This window comes from Sceloporus undulatus, chromosome 9 (genome assembly GCF_019175285.1).
Source record: "Sceloporus undulatus isolate JIND9_A2432 ecotype Alabama chromosome 9, SceUnd_v1.1, whole genome shotgun sequence".
NCBI lineage: Eukaryota > Metazoa > Chordata > Lepidosauria > Squamata > Phrynosomatidae > Sceloporus > Sceloporus undulatus.
The window spans coordinates 16790171-16811693 of NC_056530.1; the positions used below are offsets into that span (position 1 = coordinate 16790171).

A 21523-nucleotide genomic window follows, 5' to 3' on the forward strand; every position below is an offset into this window, starting at 1 on the left:
AGTTCAGACCTGCTCTTCGCATGATGTTTTCTATGTACACATTGAACAGATAGTATGATAAGATGCAGCCTTGTTTGTTCCCTTTGCCAGAATGGGACCATTCTGTTTATCTATAGCCTGTACTAATCATAGCCTCTTGTCCTAAGTAGAGATTTCTCATCAGTACCTTTTCCCACACACACACACACACACACACACACACACACACACACAAAATTAAAACTGAGATGGCATTCCTATCCCCCAAGCTTTGGAATCTCTTCCCCAAAGACATTCATCTGGCACCTCTTTTACAATACTTTCATCACTGGGTGGAGATGTTTTCATTTACCTGGGCATGTAATCCTGTTTAATTTCTTAGCCTGCTTTGGCATTAATATCTGCCATCTTTTGATTCTTTTCTTTCTTTCTCTAATCACAGTGGTTACAATAAAACAATCACGTTATTCTCATTCGTCTGTGTTGCCTCATGCCCTGAAATCTAATCTGGTATATAAATGTTTTAAATAAATATACGGGAACTAGTGGAAACACAGGCACCTTTTATAATGAATGCTAGGGACTCCACTCCAACTTACACGAGCACTTGCCAACCGCTGATAGATCCTTTTTCCATGCAGGATCAGAACTGTCTACTGGGGACCCTGCTTCAATGCATGCATGCATCTTCCCAATAGAGTGGATTAGACAACTTCATAGAGGATAGGTTTATATCAACACTTGTTAATCAGGCTGGCTAAATGGAACTACAGTTTCCAGGTGATTCGGCACGAAGTGTGGACTAGAGACCAGCTGCTCACTTCCTCCTGTCTGTGATATTTGCTTCCAAGTCCTGCCACGTGTGTGTTCCCCAACAGTGCCATATGATCATTGATTTTCTCCCATTTAAAGTGATCTTTTACTTTCCTCATAGAAACAGCATTGTTTTCCCCATTGTTCCTTGAAGTCCAAGCATTTTGCATGGGAACGGTTCATGTGTAATATGTACCCCCCCAAAAAAATCCTTGGAAGATTAGGACAATCTGCAAAGGAGAGAAGGGGTGCAAACACAAATTCCAACTGGGCAACTGTGGCAGATCCAGGGTTACTTTTATGCCCAGGGCACTCTGAGGGCCACAGGGACTACCAAAATATTTTGGTTTTTTTAAAGTGATGGAAACACTTTGGAAACACTACTGGTTTCCAAACAAGAGATTTTCTTACAACCAGTTTAAAAGGGAAGTTGTTACACATGCAGGCTTCCAAGGAGCAGCAATTTACTCTCTTTCTTTGGCCCAAAAAAGTTCAGCTTGGGGATTCTGGATGTGTCAAGGGCCACAAAAGCATCCTTGGGAGCCACGTGAAGTGCCAGGATTACATTTTGTCCACTCTTGTACTAGAGTGATATACATTTTAGACCCATTTGAAATGGAAGAATTTGAAAGAGAGCTATGCTCTTTGCAGTGAGTTTTTTTCCTTCCTTGGAAGTGATCTTAGTCATTGCCAACTGGTACAAAACACAAAAACAATTAATTTTCATGGCTGTACCATTGTTGTGTTGTTTGTCAGAAATAGTAGCCATTCATAGAACAACTTACTAAAGTTGTCAGTGCTCAGAATTGTGGACTTCAAGAATGTCACTTAACAAAACAAAATAAACAACTGTCTGATCTCCATTCTTCTGGTTATTTGAGATGTCCCCATGGAAATCTTCTCCTGAGACACAGAGCTTCTATGCAAACATTTCCTTGACTCTCTTGTTGAATCATACATCAAAATGGAGATGAAGAGCTACAGCCAAGGTCAATCACAAACCCATCATGAACCTTACTAAAAAGTCAAAATGGCGGCTCCCCTTCCACATGGGGGCCGCCATGACATCACGACCGCGCTGCCTCTATACGGGGCAGTGCGGACGTGACGTCGTCGGTCCGCGCCAGGGCGCTTAGTGCGCCCTTTCCGCGGACCAGGAAGGAGCTGCGCCCAGTGAAGCAAGGGAGAAAGGGGCCAAGCGGCCCCTTTCTCCTTCTCCCCGCCGCCGCTTGAAGCCCCAAGGACACCCTTTTCCAGGCTGCGGGGAGAGGCCTTTTGCCGCTTCCCCGCAGCCTGAAAAGCGGCAGATCGGGGCCTCAGTGGCTGCCGTTCTGGCCACTGAGGCCCCGATACACCGGGGAAAGGGGAAGGTGCAGCTCGCCCCAAATGGGCGGTCTGTAACCCGCCATAGGCAACTATATTATTTCATTACTTTACATCCTGCTTTTCTATGTAACAACTGCTAAACCATGCACTTCTTCTGATCTCTGTCTTTCTTCTGAAAATCTGTATTTTCAGACCTTTCCACATGATACCTATATTGAATGCCTTACTAGGGTTTTGTTTTGGTGGAATGGGAATAAATCACTCCAAATTTGTTCATCTCAATATCTGGTAATGAAACTAGGGTAACCACATTTGTCAGTATAAATTCAACTTGCGTGAATAGTGCCGGGAGATAATAATTATGGACAGAGGAATTTTGGCAGATGAATCTCGTCATACTGTAGTGCTATCACTCTTCTATTGTAGGAGAATAGGACCCCACCCCATTCCAGGGAATTTCTAGCTTAAATTGTAAAGTCAAACACAATGTGTCTTTCAAAGAAACATTTCTTCCCAGGAAACCACTTTCATTTTCTGCTCTGTTAAAAATCTCAAACTCTCAAGGTCCAATTTGCTGATCCTCTTGTCTGTCAGATGGGATTAGATTTTCATCTCAACAAAAAGCAAGGCCAGACTTCTTTCCCCCTTGGATACCTCCAAAGGCTTGTTGCATTAATGGAGATTTGTTGCTACTGAGTGGGCCCAAGTGACATCATGAGAAAGACAGCTCTTTAATACACTTTGGCAACACTGAAGGACTGGGGCTTTTATAGCAGAGGGGGGCAACCAGCATGCTTATATCATATATGGGATAGAACTGGGATGATAGCAAACAGTATTTTTACTTTGCCAGGGTTCATCCCATCTCACATCCTCTGGACCTAGAAGGACTTGAGGAGAGATGTTTGAGTTAACAAAATGTTGAAGGAAGCATCTTGTGCATGCTCATAGGCACTCTCTTAGAAGCCCATCCCCTCTAACTTTGGCAGGAACTGTCCATGTTAATCTTCCATCATCCCACTTTTTCAGCTGCATTTAAAATGTCTCATGTTCCCTCTTGTCCTACTATTCCCCCCCCCCCTTTGTCCCCAGCTTACTTCTATTACTATAAACTGAGTTCAAACGGCAAAGGTAGCTTCTACTGTGTTATCTCTGCAGGATAGAGGGGAGAGAAGTGGGCAGATCTTGCCTTTCCAATTTGGCCCAGGCAAAAACAAAACACTGCAACTTCTCTTTGGCCCAGTACAGATTAGAAGAAAGGGGTGGCCAGAAGCCACCCCTTTTCCCTCCAGATTGTGACCGCGGCAAGTGCACAGCTGCAACAACAATCCGCTGCAAAAAGGAGCTCCTTCTGGCAATGACGCCAAGGCACTGTAAGTGGCCCGGGGTGGCGTGGTGAAGTCATGTATGTGCCGTGCTGTTTTGACACAGTGCATGCATGATGTCATTGACACATGCCATGTGAATGGCGGTACGTAAAGATGGTGCCACTGTCATGTGCTAGGGTTCTGGAGTGTGCGGATGCTGCATGCTCGGGAGTCCTATAATTGGCCCCAAGACACTGCAAACCAGTGGTCTGTACTGGCCCTAGTTTGTCTTTTCTTCCTCATTAACAACTTTTGCCATCTTGACCCCTCTCTTGCCTGGTTTTTATCAGTGAAATGCTGGAGATTATGGGAGCCTGCAAATACAACAATAGCTATGGACAAAAACATTTAGACTTATGCTATGCATAATAGGAGCAGACTCATTCCTTTGGAGAAGATCCCGAATCATGAATAAAACAAGGGAGGCTATTTTTAGGCCAAAGGGAATGCATAGTCCTGGTTTAGTTCCTCACACAGGTGAAAGCCGCAAACTATTTCTGCCCAAAGGCAGATGTCTGAGGAGAAGTGGTGTCACCCTAACTTAGGGTGTCACCTGGTGCGATCTGTACATCTGCACCCCTTAGTGACACCAGTGGTCTTTTCTGATGTTATTAAATTGTTATTAAATAATCATTGGGAAGTGATAAAGACATCCAAACAACAGTAAACAAATAAATGTTTATAATGATAAAAAGTCTTTGTCTGAAACGTAAGAGGTAATCTGAGGAAGTAGACTGTCTAGGAAAGCTTATACTAGGTGTTTCACACAGTTACCTCAAAGATACTACAAGATCTTTTTCTATAAGAGATAAAAGTTTAACTTCTAGAAGCTAAGGTTTGCATCCTATTAATAGCATACACAGGTATATATTGTGCTACACATGCAGATTGTTTTCTTGGACAAATCAACAGTGAGTTGTATCCAGCTGAGGGCAATATAAACAGAGTTGTGCATGGTGGTCCACTCTGTAGACAGTAGTGCATTAAAGCACATTAAGTGAATATACGTTGTCTCTATGTATTGTCTCTGCACATCTTGCATTGCAATTACACAATGGGTTGGCAGCCATGCACTTTACACATTGATCCAAGTGTGTTGTACAATATTGGAATCCAGTATAGGGACTGCATAACAAAACTTTGTCAGTGAATATTAATGTTTGCTGAAGCAATGTAGAATCTTGGCCTTTATATCAGTAGGTGGGGAATTGAATTCATGAGACAAAAAAGAAATGTACAGCATGCCAGCACCATATGTGGGCTTGCCGTATGTGGATTCAAGGTCACATGGATGACAAGTCCCCATAGAATGAAATGGAGTGTGCAACCATGATGCCACACAGTGTGCAGGAGCATGCCCCATTCATACAAATGGGACTTGGGGTCCTGCGTTTTTTGCCTTACGCGGTGTGTGTGTGTCCAGAATGGATCTCCTGCATATGGCAAGGGCGGACTGTAAAAATAAGAGGCACAAAAAATATCTAAACACTGGCTACAAAATAAACAGAAGACACAAACAAAACAACCCACAAAGAGCACAGTAAAAGGCTTATGAAAACATCTTTTATCCCTTCTTAGTTTAACTTGGAAAAGTTATTTGTGGGACTACCAGAATCCACTATGAATGGCCAAAGGCATGTTGTTTGGGAGATTCTGGAAGCTATAGTCACAAAAAGTAATATCTCTAAACTCTACTGGATTAAATTCAGAGCTGGGTGATTTTGCTGGACAGCTAAAGCATGTTCACCAAAATAATATAGTTTCCAGAACTATTTATGGAGCAGATTGGGTACCAAGCCATAGGATGACCACTTTTAGCCAACAGCAAAAGCTGTGCTGAGACACATAATTCCCTTCCTGAAATGGGGTAAGAAAAAGAAGTGAGCAAAAGTGGGAAGACCTTTCCCAGCAGGTTACCTGAATTCTCCTACTTGAAGGATGAAACAGAATGGAATTGAATCAGACATTCTTCCCTACCCAGTGCTCATAGCCAATACCTCCTCCCCAATGATCTGTGGGCCTGGATGTCTTATGCAACCCAAGATCATGAACTGGAAAACCTGGACACTTTAAAAATGGCTGGAATGAGGTTAAAACATGCTATGTGTGAAAATCCTCTTGGCCTGAGAGCTTTCAGCGGGGGTTGATTTTCCCATTTTCAAAGTTGCAACAACTGTAACTCTATCTATGCAAAACCAATGGACCCAAAATCTTCCTCTAAATAAGCAGCAGATGTTTCCATCCTTTTAGATCTGAAAACAGATACTTAAATGAAATGATCACAAAACCCCAACCATTTTGGAATCAAGTCCGTGAAAGTGAAGCAAGAAGGAGTGCTGGAGATCTACATCTGACATCGCAGAATCTTGTCATCCTGAGTGATCAGCCATAGAACATTCAGGTCATAAGCCAAATCTTTGGCACGGGCAGTGATGCTGTTGACTTTCATCCATTTGGTGCCTGAAGGTTTGCTGTCTGTGATACCAACCCTAAAACAATAGATAGAGAAGTGAAAATAATAATTATCTAAAAGGAAATCTACTTTCCTCTGTTTTCACTACCATCCTTCACAAGAGTTATTTGTTCTCATTGTGGTGTGCCTTCAAATCATTTCCGACAAATGGAGACACTAAGATGAACCTATTATGGGGCTTTCTTGGCAAGATTTGTTCAGAGAAGGTTTGCCACTGACTTCCCCTGAGGCTGAGAACATGTGATTTGCCCCAGGTCACTCACTCATAGCCATGCTGGGAATCAACCCATGGTCTCCAGAGTCATAGACCAACACTCAAACCACTAGCCCCCACTGCTCTCCAAATTGTCTAGGCAAATGTAGCATTTCCTGTGAAAGATACATTGCATAAGTGCTCACCTGTGGTAGACTTCCCCTCCTTTCTTCACTGCATAGACATTTCCATCGCTCCCAACCTTAACCATGGAGAATGTACCAGCAATGTAGTCCCAGCGGTTTCCCTGGCATCTGTGTGGTTCGATGCCAATACGAAAATAGACAGCATCCGCACTGTTCACACCCCAGCAACCATTCAAACCACAGGTCAAATATTTCAGTTCTCGATCCATATTACTCCAGGTTACTAGGGAGCTAGGCTTCATCGTGAGGAAGTCGGCACTTGAAAGACATACTGACTGGTGGTTTGATTTAATGCCAGCCACAAAGAGATCTCCACCTGCATCAATCTGTTGGAATGATTCTGAGAAAGGAGAATGAATAGAGTCACCAAAGTCCTGTTCGAGTTGGAATCAATATGCAATGTGGGAATGCCTTGCGCTATAGTTGCTTTCTTATGTAGACATTGACAAGTCTGAAAAAGAGAAGTTCCTGTTGGAGCATGGATGATGATGATGATGATTTTTCCCCCCAGGATCTTTGCTCATTTTAAGATTCTCCATGCAAGCAGAAATCTTTCCATTTCAGGCTTGTCACTTTCCACATGAGTAAAATGATGGTGGAAGTGATGTGCCTAAATGCTCCCCTCTTCAAGTGTCGACTCCTACCCAGTACTTGACACACCTGATCAGCTCTCAGGTTTATTAGCTTGAAGAGATTCAGAGTCTACAGGTGATATAATGACAGGTCTAGCTGCTCACCTACTACAGCAGCCATTTTGTTGTTTTAAAATGATGTAAGTAAGTTACTCTAATTGTTCTCCATATTTCTTGGCTGCTGGGGAAGACTATAAGTTGATACATCTTGAGCATATCCTAAGGACTGGAGCACAGCTTTGGCGCAACTTCTGGCCTCTTAAGGGGCCTAAGTCTATTTCATTACCTTTTAATGCTGTTAAGTTGTGTTTTAAAGCAAAATTAGTTTAACTGTAGTTTAACGTTTGTATTAAGAGTTTTTAAGTTGTATTCTCTTTTTAAAGATATAAACACCACTTTGGGTTCCATACTGTGAGAAAGGTGGGATATAAATTAAATAAATAAACTAAATAAATATGCTGTGGCCAATAAAAGTCTTTCACCTCTTGAAGAAAGACTAATGGCAGGAACTGCAATGCACATATCATCTTGGTATGTCCTCAATCTCTCACATACTATTTAGGAATAATTTTATCACCATAAGAAACTATTTTGTCTGAGTAATCCTCCAGAGAGGTTCAATTATTATTTGTTAATGATGTGCTAAATGCCAATTCACATTTTTAGCCAAATGCTGTGAATGACAGAGTACCTGATACTTTTTCCAAATTGCCTCCTATCAGACGATAGATAAAGTTGTCATTGTCAACCATCCATATGCCACTAATGCCAGCAGACACATGTTTCATTCCTCCTGCCAAATAGAGCCAGTCTTCTCCATTCAACATGAATGCATTGCCTGTAGGCTCCAGACCAACTACAAGTCCATTGCCAGCATCAATCTGTTTTAGAAGTCCAGGGTTAGGAATTTCTGTGCATAGTTGAGCTGCAAACAACAGAATACAACAAATACCAAATAGTTTCATGCAGAAAAGATTATGACCAAAATCTTGCATCCCAATAGCAGAGCATAAAACCAGTTTTCCCACTAATGAGCATAATAAAGCATAATAAATGAAAGATATTTCTGTAAGAAAGATCATGTGCTATAACAAATAAAGACTAACCCCAATGCAAAATGGAGGGGTGATGTTGTATCAGGCCTCCCAGGGGCTGACCAGTGTGTCTTTTTGGCATTGCCCAGCATCTAGCAATGGCTCAACTGCTATGGGACTTCAGGCAATATCCAGTGCAGATCTTGCACTGGATCTCAGGGGAAGTCTCAGGGGCCAGAGACTCCATGGGATTTTATGTGAGATTTAGCAGGCTTATATAGGCCTGAACTCATGTTATTTGGTCACTGTCTCAGATAACTCTCTTTCATCATTTGAAGGAGCATCTCTACAATTTTTTTGTACTCTAAATGTATTATGTTGGTTGCTCTTCAATCTCCCACTTCCAATTTAAAAACAGCGGGCCGAGACAGACCATCCAAAAACGGCAGTCTGCAGGCGCCTGTTTTAACTCCTGAGGTTTGATAGGTCTCTTATTAACCAACAAAAATGCAATCCACAACATTATCTAGATGAGCAGTTTTGATGGAAATGGAAGGAAATATTTTCACCTGCTGTTGAGACTACATGCATGTGTACTAATATCAGGAGCAGAAGTTGGAACAGTTATGTATTTGAACTATAGGTCCTAGAATTCCCCGACCAGCATGGTCAATGTCCATGGAGGATACTGGGAATTGCATTCCAAATAATTAATCTGCACTATATTTGGTTAAGATGTATCCATCACCACCTCTCACTTTCTGAAATAACTGCTAGAGCCTGAAAGGAACAGGCTGAAAATTGAAATAGTTTAGTATTATTACTTTGTTAGAAAAACATCCTAAAAATTTCTGCAAAGATTAGGGACGACAAATCAGAAAGCAGGATTTGTCCCTGGGAAAACAGAGCTACTGAATAACTATCATAAAATGAAGTGGCACTCGACATATCCTTCAGCCCAATTTACTCACCATTTAGAAGCACCAAATCAGCCAAAAGGAACAGAATCCTTTTCATTGCCATGGCTGCAAAAGAAGTAGCATATGAAACTTTTTTAAAAAACATTTTTATTTATTTTCAGATATATGAAAAGTCTGAAGCAGGTGTGTCACTAGAGAAGTGTGGGGCATGTTGACTGCACCAGGTGATACCTCATAGGGAGTTGAACAACCAGTGGGGCAGTTACTCCTGTCCATCCCAAGACACTCCCCTGGCCACCCTCCTCCACTTGCCAGGGAGCCTCTGCCATTTATCAGCTGCAGCAGCTGGTAAAGGTGGGTTGCTAGTGCTACCTGGCAGCCCCTTCTTGGTCTGGTGAGGCTTCTGGCTGGATGGGAAAGAGAGTTGCCTTCCTTTCCCACTCAGCCAGCAGTCTGTCTACTGGGTTGCCGGGCGGCTGCAGCACCCTATGGGGCTGCCTTCTGGTGCTGATGGGGCAGCTGACCAGGTGGAAAAGGGAGTCACTTGCTTTTCCCATTTGGCCTGCCAAATCCAAAAGTGGCTGCTGGGTGACAACAGCACACCACTCCCATCAGTGGCTGCTGGAGCAAAGGGGTGCTCTGGCTGACCTGGAAGGGACTGCCAGGTGGCAGTAGCACCCCAACCCCACCTCAGCAGAGGCAGAGGGGCAACTGGGAGGGTGTGCCAGGCAGCCTGGGGGTGACAGCATGAGTTACCATACTGGGATGACACCAACCTTAGTAATGCCACTGGTGGCCAAGCCTGATCAATCTGTGCTGAGGATGAGAGATCAATGTCTTCCAAATGTGTGTGTATGTGTATATACACATATACCATGTTTTAGGAGACTTGTAGATAATCCAGCCCCATTGAAATGAATGGGGCACCCTCCTGTGTGCAAGCATAGGTCATGCACCGTGGGAGCATGCCTCATTCATCTCAGTGGTGGGTCGCCCCTCCATAGATCGTCAAGTCCATAGATTTCAAGTCTGCACTCTTGGAGGGCCAAATGTATTAAACTTTATTGGTAGTATTAAAATCAATAATACATATGGCATAGCATAATTTCTAAAACATAACACCTAGCACCTAGCACATAACAACAGAACTACTATCTACCTCCCCCCCCCCCAATATCTTACAACATCAAAACATAAACACTACATATTGCAATGTACATCACAACATAAATTAACAAAGATATACTTCCTGGACTTTGTTCGGAACTTTTTCCTTTTTTGTATAAGTTATCCTGTCTAACCATTACTATCTCACACCTTAATTTCTCCAACCTCTTAGTATACTGAAATGAATTCTAACTAGAATACTATCTTAATTCTATATTTAAATCTTATTTTCTCATTTTGGTTTATTTGCAACTTTAGCAGAACCCCTAGCCATTGGTGAGAAAGGACCATAAATAGGAAAGCCCCTTGCCTAATCCTTGTCCTGCAGTCAGTTGAATTGGGAGAAACACAAAGGAATGATCCAGGGGTGATCTCTTACCTTCTGCTCTTTAGTAGGCCTGCCTTGTACTGGGTAAATGAAAGAAGACAATTCTTCTCTCACTTGTCTACCAGATGGGATGTCCATTTTATAAAGGGGAAAGGATTGACCTCTGTTTCTGATGAATTTACAGAGAACTTTACAGAGTCCCAAAGGTGAGGTTTATTGAGAGGGCAAATGGAAGACCCAAATGATCTGATTTATGAAGTCAATGAACGACAAGAGCTATGCTCTTAACTCTTCGTGAAAGGGAAATGGTTTTGGCATGGGAACAAGTTGACCTTGGATAGATTCCAACTGATTTCTGCTTAAGCCAAGAGGTGACTATTTGTTTCTCCCTCAAATTCCAGCGAACTCACTGAAACACAGCCAGCCTTTGGAAAGACTAGTCCTAAGTGAGATTCCACAGAAATGTGGCCTTTGTTTATCAACTCATGGGCTTTCTCCAAATGTTAGGTTTAAGATTTTTTTTAAAAAAAATGGAAGTGTTAGTAAGAAAGTTTCAAGAGCGTAAAAATATCTTCCCCTCCAAACAGAGATCTGCTACTCCCCTGTTTGTTGTGATCAGTGTAATGCTATCTATCTATCCTGCCTAAAAGAGGCTGTAGTGAGGCTATTATTGGAAGGGAAAAAACACACCTCAACTTAGGATTCCCACTGTATTGAACAATGATAGGCCAATCTCCAATATTGGGCAAAGTTCTGCAAAATGTGGTGGTCTCCCAGGTTAGAATCATAGAGTCGGAAGAGACCACAAGGGCCATGCAGTCCAACCCCTTGCCATGCAGGAATACACAATCAAAGCACTCCTGACTGATGGCCATCCAGACTCTGTTTAAAAACCTCCAAAGAAGGAGACTCCACTACACTCCGTCAAACAATTCTTACTGTCAGAAAGTTCTTCCTAATATTGAGGTGGAATCTCTTTTCTTGTAGTTTGAATCCATTGCTCTGGGTCCTGTTCTCTGGTGCAGCAGAGAACAAGCTTGCTCCATCCTCAATATGATACCCCTTCAGATATTTAAACAGTGATATCATATCACTGTTTAGCCTTCTCTTCTCCAGGGTAAATATACCAAGCTCCCTAAGTCTCTCCTCATAGGTCAAGATTTCCAGACCCTTCACCATTTTGGTCATCCTCCTTTGGATATATTTTAGCTTATCAACATGCTTTTTAAATTGTGGTGCCCAGAACTGTATTCCAGATGAAGCCTGACCAAAGCAGAATAGAGTGGCACTATTACTTCCCTTTATCTAAGGCACTATATTTTTATTGATGCAGCCTAGAACTAAGACTCCTAGATCTTTAGGTATTGTGCTTTGTTGTGCTAGGACTTCAAGTTTAAGTACATTCTATTTGTGAGAAGATTGGGGCAAAAAAGGTGTTGAGTAGTTCTGCCTTTTCTCTTTCCTCTGTTAGCATTTGGGCATCTTCTCCATGCAGTGATCCTACCATTTCCTCCTCCTTCCTTTTACTTACCCCCAAAAGACCTTTTATTGTTCTTAACCTGAGCTCATTCTACACTTTAGCTTTTCTGACTTTACCCCTACATGTGCTATCTATTTGTTTGAATGCCCCTTTGGTGATTTCCCCCTTTTCCCATTTCTTATACATCTCCCATTTAAAACTTAGGAGTTTATTTCATGGGAGGGATCCTGTGCAAAAATGGGATTTAAAGTGAAAAAAGCCCCAAAAGCAGATTTATTGTCAGCCAGCCATTATTATTAGCAGATTTATTTATTAGGATATTAGAATCTCTCTTTTATTCCAACATAGAATATATCTTTTTAAAAATGGGGGAGAAGGTTGGAAACTCTCCAGTTTGTCAACATCCTTCTTGAATTGAGGTGCCCAAAATTAGACATAGCATTCCTGCTTGACTAAAGCAGAATACAATTGTACTATCATTTCCATTGATCTAGACACTATACTCCTGTTGGCTTTCTTAGCAGCTGCTGACTCATGTTCATCTTGTGGTCTACTAAGACTCTTTAGATCCCTTTCATATGAACTGCTTGTTGTCTAGCCAGGTGCTTCTTATCCTATATCTGCCTAGGTGCAGGACCTTACATTTCTCCCTGTTGAAATTCATCTTGTTAGTTTTAGCCCAGTCCTCTAATCTGTCAAAGGCCCCATACAGACTGGCAGTTTACGCCGGCCTGTATGCAAGCTAGGGTTTACCGTCCACACAGCCGAGAACCCTAGTCCACTGCCTGGGCACCATCATGGCACACACCCATTTACATGGACCGCACCATGATGACGCATGGGTGGTGCAGTGCCCAAATAGCACTGGCCTGAAGGGCCATCATCATAGTGCACAAGTGTGCCAATGATGCCCCTTCCAGGAAGCTGCTCAAAGCAGCTTCTTTTGTGGTGCGGGTCGGTGCTGAACCATGCGGCTGCTGCAGCACTGATCTGGGGCATACAGGGGCAGCTAAACGCTACCTGTCTGTATAGCCCCCAAGTCATTCTGAATTTTAATCACACAGGGCCTAGTACAGATCTCTGTGGCACTAGTCACCTCTCTCCAGGATGAAGAGAGGCCATTGATGAACACCTTTAGGTTTGGTCAGTCAGCCAATTACAAATCCACCTAACAGTAGCACTGACTAGGCGACATTTTACTAGCTTCTTTGCAAGAATATCATGGGGATGTTTGTTAGAAGCGTTACTGAAATCAAGATATGCTACATATCTTCAAGATTATTTGTGTGTATTGTTGTTGTTGCATGTTATTATGTGTCTTCAAGTCAACAATATGGAGGCCCCATCATAGGATTTTCTTCGCAAGATTTCTTCAGAGGATAATGTAATTGCCTTTCTCTGAGGCTGAGAGAATATGGCTTACCCAAGACTACCCAATGAGTTCCCATGGCTGAGTGGAGATTCAAAACCTGGTCCTTGTCCAATGCTCAAGCCACTACACCACACTGGTTTCCACATCAGTTCCTTCATTGAATTCAGGTAAGGATGGAGAATAATTTTGCTGGAGTCAAGATTCTCAACAAAGGGTTAAAGAAGACAGCCTGGTAAAGCCAGTTTATAGCCAGCTTGGGGGCATGGCATTTAGACACGCCACACCCCTGAGTTGCCCGGAAGCTGTGCTGGCGATTACAGCCATCTCTGAAGATGTCAGCCACAGATGCTGGCAAAACGTCAGGAAGAAACTCTTCTAGGACATGGCCACATAGCCTGGAAAACCCACAAAAATCTATGGATGCCAGCCATGAAAGCCTTTGACTTCACATTTAAAAGTGTGTTCATCAGAGAAAACTGCTACATCACACTGGCCCTTGTATGTATATTATAGAACAGAAAAACACTAAAACATAGTTCATATAAATCAGAAAAGGATTTATTTACAAGTGGAGTTTTTTTGTTTTGAAGATAAGGTAATGAGACTTTTTTTTAACAAACAAAAATCAGAGTGCAATAACCGAAGCTTACTGGAGGCTAAGAGTCCATTTTATAAAACAGTCCTCTGGATACGGCTATATGTCTTTCACTGTTTCTATTCCTGTCATATGGTGGTCACCCTTGTCCTTCATTACTTCTCTGTTATGCTAGTTCAAAGATATATTTCCACTGATAAAAGGATGGTTAAAAATGTGACAAAAATGTTACAAACTATCAGACCCAGTGACAAAGTTCCCTGTGTTTCTGGATGACACCTGTTAGCAGTTTGAGCTGTTGAGCTGATGTTGAGCTGATGTTGTGTCTTCATTCCATTGACATACAGAAGATGCAGCACAAGACAGAAACCCCTTTTGCATTCAGTTGTAATGTTAGATGTAAAACAGTTACAAAAAAGGGAAGACTGGGTACGTCAAAGCATCCCAAGCATCGAAGATTGAAGACATTACTAGGAAAGAAAGACAAAAACATGTTCACAAATTAAATGTGTATGCTAGGTCGAAAACACACTGCAGAAATAATCCACTTTAACTCTTCTGTTTCAGTTTCTGGGAATTGTCATTTACTGTGGCACCAGAGCTCTCTGACAGAGAAGGCTAAATGTCTCACAACACTACATTTCCCAGAAGTCCTTAGCATTGAGTCAGGGCAGTTAAAGCAATCTCAAAGTGGATTATTTATTTCGACCCAACTCTGCTGTTCTTTGGATTCTTATTCAGGAATAATTTCTACAATATTCAGTGGAATTTGCTTCTGGTGAGACCAAGATTGGCCCAGCCTGTATGGATGCAATACAGAGAATTTGCTCTTGAGTAAAAATGATAAACTCTGAATTATAAACCTTGTCTCTTCCAGTTCTGTTATGGAAGTAAATGTCAGAACACCGTTTGGAAAAGACACTCTTTTGGACAATACCCAGGCACCTAGCACACATGGTCACTTAGTGTACTTATTGGTAGATTCTCTGTGTTGTAGTCAACAAAAGTTTCAGCCCTAATTTTCCCTTCTGCAAGGCAATGAAAACAGTAGTGTTTTCATGTGCACATGAAGAGACAAAGCTACGCTCTTTGAAAACTAATATTGGTGCGGGAAACACCGAACACTCAAATAAAGGCTGCACTCCCTCCCAATGCCTAGTCCAGCACCAATCTCCTCAGTGGGTTGTTGCTATAATAGGTGTTTTGGAGGGCACAGTCTGCATTCCTCCCCTTTGCCATCTGACAAAGCTTTGGAAAACCAAAGTGAGACTTACAGATCTGAAATCCAGCAGACCTTGCTTAAAGCTGAGCAAAGCAAGCTGGGCCTCTGTCCAAAGTACTGAAATAGAGTCTTAAATAATATCTCCCAAGGCTATCCCCCACAGTTCTTCCCTACTGAGCCTGAGTTGCACTGTGTCTTACCAATTTTTCTAAACCTCAGCCTCCCAGGATTCAAGGACTTCGTCAAAACTCTTTGTGGCCACTCCATTGGGCAGCTTCAGGTCATCAGATCTGTCTCCATTGAAGTTTCCACATGTGGCACAAAGCTTCCCTGCATGGTCCCCCTTGACTTTCACTGTCACTTCACCATCAGGATGGAGGTGAATCTGCACCTGAGAGTCCTGGTCAAAGACGATTCCATCCAGCAATCTCTTCAGAGATATAGAACTTCCCTCACAGGTTTTATTGTAGGGTAGCATTACCAAGCGCCCATTTACCTGGAGGACATCAAAAAATAGGGGTGAGATGTAGTTGTGTGGAAGCCCATAGATCAACAAAAAAACTGAAATCTATAACCAGATGCCATCATCTTCAAAGGAAAAAAAATACAGGCTAGGGCCAGCATCCTGTTAATGGTATGCATAAGTGTAGCTAGCATGCACATAAATCCCATCTTGGACAGGGCGTAGAGGGTCATCAGCTCACTTTTCTAACTATTCACTAATCTTTGCACACCATCAAAAAAATATCTCAACGTTCACAGCTGTCAAGTCTCAGAAGGAACCCTCCATTGACGTCATCAGTAGAGAAGGGAGGGGAAGGCGATTCGGTCCATGGAGATATGACTCATCTAATTGCCAAGGGAAAGGGGAAAGATAAGCATGTTATACTAAGTGTGAGAGCATGCCCTCATATCCTCCCCCACAACTGAGCTGAGACCAGCTGTTTCTCCAGTATCTAAACTGGCTCTCCCTCCCTCCCTCCTTGACCCTTAAGCAAAAAGAGCAGGTCCACTTCCCAGGGCTTCAGAGCTGCTAGGGCTGAGTGGTGAGAGGATGAAGAATGCCATACACACAGAGCTGTGAATCAGTGTAAGATCTCAGCCTAGGAGTGGCACACGTATTAGAAAACTGGTGGCTCAGAAATGTAAGCCTTGTCCCTTCAATATTTGTTTACAATCAAATTCAGAATAGGTTGAGTCTGAAGAGGACTCAAAATAGCACTCACTGTCCATGTTACTTGGGGCCTTCTCATGCTAGTTCTTTAGGGTACAGAACTGTAAACAGATATCACCATTTAGGGGTGATTGGGAGAGAAGGAAGAATAGAGCCCCTTCACATTACAAAATTATAGTGCATGTTAACTGCCTTGGTTCTATCCCATGGAACTGGGAAATGGACTCCATAGGATGCTGTCTGGAATGCATCAGACTACTCTAGAGGAGAATCGCCAATGTTCCTCCCTAAGCTGCCAATTCTAGGATTTCATAGGATTCCTAAGTGAATGGGCTCCTGTACTCTTTTGTGTGTGTATGTTTTGAAGATCATCTGAACAGGTGGCTCTTTGTGGAACTGCCAGACAAAAGCTAGCAATGTCCATCACATGTTGATGACAACATTAAAATAGCCTGAAAGGATTTTAGTGAAGGGCCTATACAGACAGGCCAAATTAAAGCTGCTTCGGGTCACTTTGGAGGCATGCTGTTTAAATGATACATGTATCTTAAGAGGCCAGAAGCTGCACCAAAGCTGTGCTCCAGTCCTTAGGACTGGACGCAAAGCACCTTTATTTTGGCCTGTCCATACAGGCTTTATATCCTATATCCAAATTTTATGGTGCATTCTGGAAGTTTTACATATTGTTCCTCATGGCCCCACTCTCTCCTGGATTCTACTTACCCATATCTGTTTATTGTTTTTTACCAAGATGGAGCCATGTGGGAAGTAAATGTAGACAGATCTTCCAGCTGCTGTGCCAGCATGGTTTTTGTTGATGCTTATTAACACTTTGAACCAGGTGAGGGCATTTTCATCACAAACAGAGGCCATTTCGTAGATGCCACCGGAGACATATTTTCCTGAGACACCATCAAAAGAAGTGAGCTGGGCTTGTGGGGTGAGTTTGCACTCGCCATCCTTCTTCACACAGGTTGACACACTGTCACTGAGTACACAGGTCTCCCCAGGTGAACAGCTGGTTTTCATGCAGATGACTTGGCCTGAGGAACTGCAGGTACATTTTGTTGTGCAGTTGTTTGAGCTGATGCTCTCTCCAATCTGTTGGGAAATTCCCCAAAAGAACAGTTGTAAGCGAGAGGGAGGGGACCTTTTGTTTTGTTTTGTTTTTTGGTTGTGGAGTGATCCACAAGAAAATTTCCTGATATGAGCTGGCAGGTATATAAACCATCACATTTCTCACACTTGCACACAAAGATGAACAGTTCCCATAGTTTTGTCCCTAATGCAAGAGAAAGAAAAATTTCTGCACACTTCTAAGGAAGCATTTGCACTTTGCAAAAACTTCTGAGGAATTATTCTGGCAAGAACACATTCTTTTTCTGCACAAAGATATTTTACACAGAAATTATATTTTCACTGCAGGGAACAGTGCCATCTGTATATAATACATGGTTCACTGCTCAGGAAATCCATAGCAGTGGCATATGAGTTAATTCATCACTGCATTCATAAAGTAGAAAGAGAAGCAGCTGCTGTGGCCACACAACTGTAGAAACAAAAGATCTGGTCTTGAAGAGCACTATGTGCGAGCACCATATGCTGAAGCAGCACTTAGGACACATTTTTACAGTCCTCACTAGAGATGAATGGATCTGGCTGTCTCAGTTTTCCAGTGCAAAGTACAACTGCCATGAAAATTTGCATGGATTTGTATTCCCATTCTCCAAATACGTAAAGTTCTGCCTTGCACAGATCTTTGTGAGCAATTTTCCTAACATGAGATATTTTGAACATAAACATACAAGTGCAAACTGAATGAAAATGTTCTCCATTTCTAGTTATCCGATTTGAATAGTCATTTTTGGTACTCTACCCCCCCCCCCCCCCCCCGGCTTCCTCTTCAGAAATGTACCTCTTTCTGCCAAGGGCAAAAAGCAAGTAAGTTTAATGTTGTTCCAAGTCATAACTCAAGTCATTAGAAATGCATACTTGTTAAAACAACAACAGCAAATACAAGTAAAGAATATGAGTTACAGAATGGAAAATGGTGGTTACAATGCATGAAAAAATGACATATTAAAAATGGAGATGGCAACTACAATTTAGCCAAAAATATAGTGGGTATCCTTCTAATTTTAAGAGATTAAAAAAGGAAAAAAAATAGCCACTTGACTAGTAACATACACAATGACAAAAATTCTACTCTGCTTATAAATTTTGCCTTCAAGATACACAGAGGGCATTCTTTGGAAGTGTAAACTTCTAAATGCCTTCTGTGAGGGGCACTAGTAAGTGGTGGATCGACCCTGTAGACATAATACAATCTGACATCAGTCTGATAGCAGAAGGAACACCTTAGCTGTGCCTCCACATTTCTGAAGAAATTCATCCATCTCCACTTTGGGTCCACACTTTGCTTCAACTCCTCCTGTCAAGATTACCAGCAGGCCGGGAAGGAAGCACAACATTTGGTTCAGTTTTTATACAAATTGTCATTCCAGCATATCTTTACGATATGGACACACTAATTTCCATTTCAGAAGCCTTGCTGGTTTTCCAGAACAAAGCAATGTATCTGGGATGCACAGGATTACCTTGAGGTAGACTCCACCATGCATACAGCCACATTTGTCCATAGGGACACATGTGCTTCCGTCAGACACATAGCCTTCATTGCATTGGCAGCCTTCAAAGCAGCTCTTTGTGCACTGGATTGGAGTGGCTAGGCTGGCACAGCTATAATCACAGGTTGCAGTGCAGGTCTTGTAGTGGCTGTGGGTTGGGCAGCTAAGAGCTATGCAGACAAGAAAAAGGAAGGAAAATGACATTTGTTAAATATTCTCCTTTTCATAGAAAGGCAACTTGGGTTGCAATCTTTGTGATTAACTGTGGAAGGAAAATACTATTTCTCATTCAGAACTCACGACAGAAGGAGGCTGTTCTCCAGGCTCCAATCTTGGCTCCAGATGCTTGACATGCAAGTGCATAGGCTTGGAGACTCTGACAGAGAGATTCTTGTGCTCCATCAGTCACACACATACCATAGAGGCAATGCTCAAAATACTCAGCCGGGCTCTCCAAGGAGTGACAATCTCTAAAAGGACCTGATTTAGACAGGATCTTTCCACAAGCACTCTCAGCCTTGTATGGTTCAGTCTTGTCTGCAGTGCAAGTGGTGCATCTCTCCCCACAGCCATCAGAGCAAATGGCACCATCCACAGGAACCTTCCAAGAGGCCCCAAACTCCTCCACACTTTCAGTAAGTTCTCCATTGGGTAGCATGAAGTCATCCCTCTTATCTCCATTGAAGTTGCCACCCAGACCACACATGTGTCCCTGGTAGCTGCTAGGCACAGACACACGCACGTATGAAGAAGTATCATAGAGGACTGTGAGGCCAAAGGAGGCCTGGAAAATGATGTTGTTCCCCTCCTGGGTGATCCAGAGTTTCCCATCCTCTTTGTTCACTGGCAGAGTGTAGGATTTCCCATTTAACTATAGATAGAACAAAACAGAGGCTTTCTATTAGGTCTGAGAACATAAAACAGCAGGCTTGGGTACATGTTAGTTTTTATGCTAGTGATCCATAGACTGATCTGATATACCAGCCTCCTCCATGCATTATTTCTATAAAAGGAGCACTACAGGAAGAACTGAATTGTTCTTCTGAGCCCACTATCAGTTTTGTTCATTTTAGACTTGACTTCATTTCCATATAACCAAATGCCATCCAAATGACATTTCTAAGATGAGGCAAGCATTGTTCCCAATGGGAGCAGGAGCAGGAGCGCAACCCTGTTCCACATTACTAGTTGATGCTTCTTTCATGAGAGTATTGCATGAAGGAGGTTACTGTCTTAATATGATAGCCACTTACCATTGCTTTCCACTTTATTCCCCTCTGAAGAGAAACCTTATATCCATAAACAGAGACCACAAGTTTTTTCATAAGAATTAAAGGCCTGTCATCAAGTTTCTCATTCTCCATCAATATAGAGAAGTCGACCAGTCGGGGATTCTCACTGCAAACCTTAGCTAAGGTGTATGTACAGGAACCATGGAAATCAAAATGTCTGCCATCAAAAGAAATATAATGAGGGTCATCAAACACTATAACTGTTCCATATCCAGTGGGGTAACAGCCTTGGATGCCATTCTGTATCCTACACCTTTCATGAGTTCCACAGGAGAAGGTTTGACATTCAATAGCTCCATTGTCATTGCATTGGCACTTCTTTTCACAGGAACTACCAATGGGGAAGAATGTTACTCCTTGCTTGTAGTACTGGCCTTCATGCAAACAGCCACACTCTGTATGAGGAACGCATTGGTCCCCACTGAAGAGGAATCCAGTGTCACAAAAGCATCCTTCAGTACATGGAGCATCACACGACTTGGAGAGTCTTTGGCATGTGGCAGGACAGCTACTTCCACAGAGTTCGTAGTGGGAATGAAGTGGGCAGGAAAGGCCTGGAAGGACAGAAAAATATTTTTATTTTATTTTATTGCTGATGCCGGGAATATAAGCATCAGAAGACCCTAAGCTGAATCCACAGCACATGATGCCCCCAAAGTATCCAGAAGCTGGTCCTTTTTGTCCATATGTTTCAAGCCTCAGTTGTGTTTAGGTCTTATCAGAACGAATAGAAAAAAATTAGTTAGAACTAACTTAAATCCAAATGATTTCAACAGAATAATTCAATTGATTTCAATTTCAATAGTCTGGAGCCAACCTTTTACTTCTATGCGATTCTGAGTTGAAGAAAAATGTACTTGTGAAAGTTCTCATAGTGTGTCAGGCACCATAGAAAATGACTCGGAGGGTTAGCATGGATTCCTCAAAGGAGGGAAACATTCAAATCTGTTGAAACTCCATTTACAGTATAGCCTTATACGTTCACCCTTAAAAGTAAATCACACTGAGTTCAACAAGATCTCTCCCAGGAAACTGAGATAGAATTTCAGCCCTAGGGTGCAGTCTTAACCAGAAAAGAGCACAATCATCAATAGGCTTACTCTGTATTGGGTAAGACTGCACTGTTATTCCTACTACAATTCAAACTATATTCTGATAACTAACACTTGAATATATTGACATAATACAATATTAAAATATAATCCATGTAAAAATTTAACACTGTAATACAAGGTGGGCTTGCTAGATATTTTGAGCATCAACTCCCAGAAGTTGTAAGGAACATAGATAACAGCAAGGGATTATGAGAGCTGTAGTCTAAAA

The 21523-nt window shown here is 42.3% G+C and overlaps 2 protein-coding genes across 2 annotated transcripts in view; both read right to left on the minus strand.

Annotated features, from left to right (window-relative positions):
- Positions 1-4144: 4144 nt before the first annotated feature.
- Positions 4145-10596, minus strand: LOC121915851 (fish-egg lectin-like). Its single transcript, XM_042440423.1, has 5 exons — positions 10490-10596; positions 8995-9048; positions 7681-7914; positions 6358-6697; positions 4145-5974 (listed from the first exon to the last, which is right to left on the minus strand). Exons 2-5 carry the CDS (start codon positions 9044-9046, stop codon positions 5830-5832), a joined length of 771 nt encoding a protein of 256 aa, XP_042296357.1. The 5' UTR covers positions 9047-9048; positions 10490-10596; the 3' UTR covers positions 4145-5829.
- Positions 10597-13826: 3230 nt separating this feature from the next.
- LOC121915845 (IgGFc-binding protein-like) overlaps positions 13827-21523 on the minus strand; it is a 52399-nt gene continuing 44702 nt past the window's right edge. Inside the window, exons 8-13 of the mRNA XM_042440414.1 lie at positions 20162-20754; positions 19209-19779; positions 18879-19078; positions 17005-17382; positions 15308-15603; positions 13827-14355 (exon numbers count right to left, since the gene is read on the minus strand). Of these exons, the coding sequence (XP_042296348.1) occupies positions 15316-15603; positions 17005-17382; positions 18879-19078; positions 19209-19779; positions 20162-20754 (2030 nt within the window). The 3' untranslated portion in view covers positions 13827-14355; positions 15308-15315. The remainder of the gene's footprint in view (positions 14356-15307; positions 15604-17004; positions 17383-18878; positions 19079-19208; positions 19780-20161; positions 20755-21523) is intronic.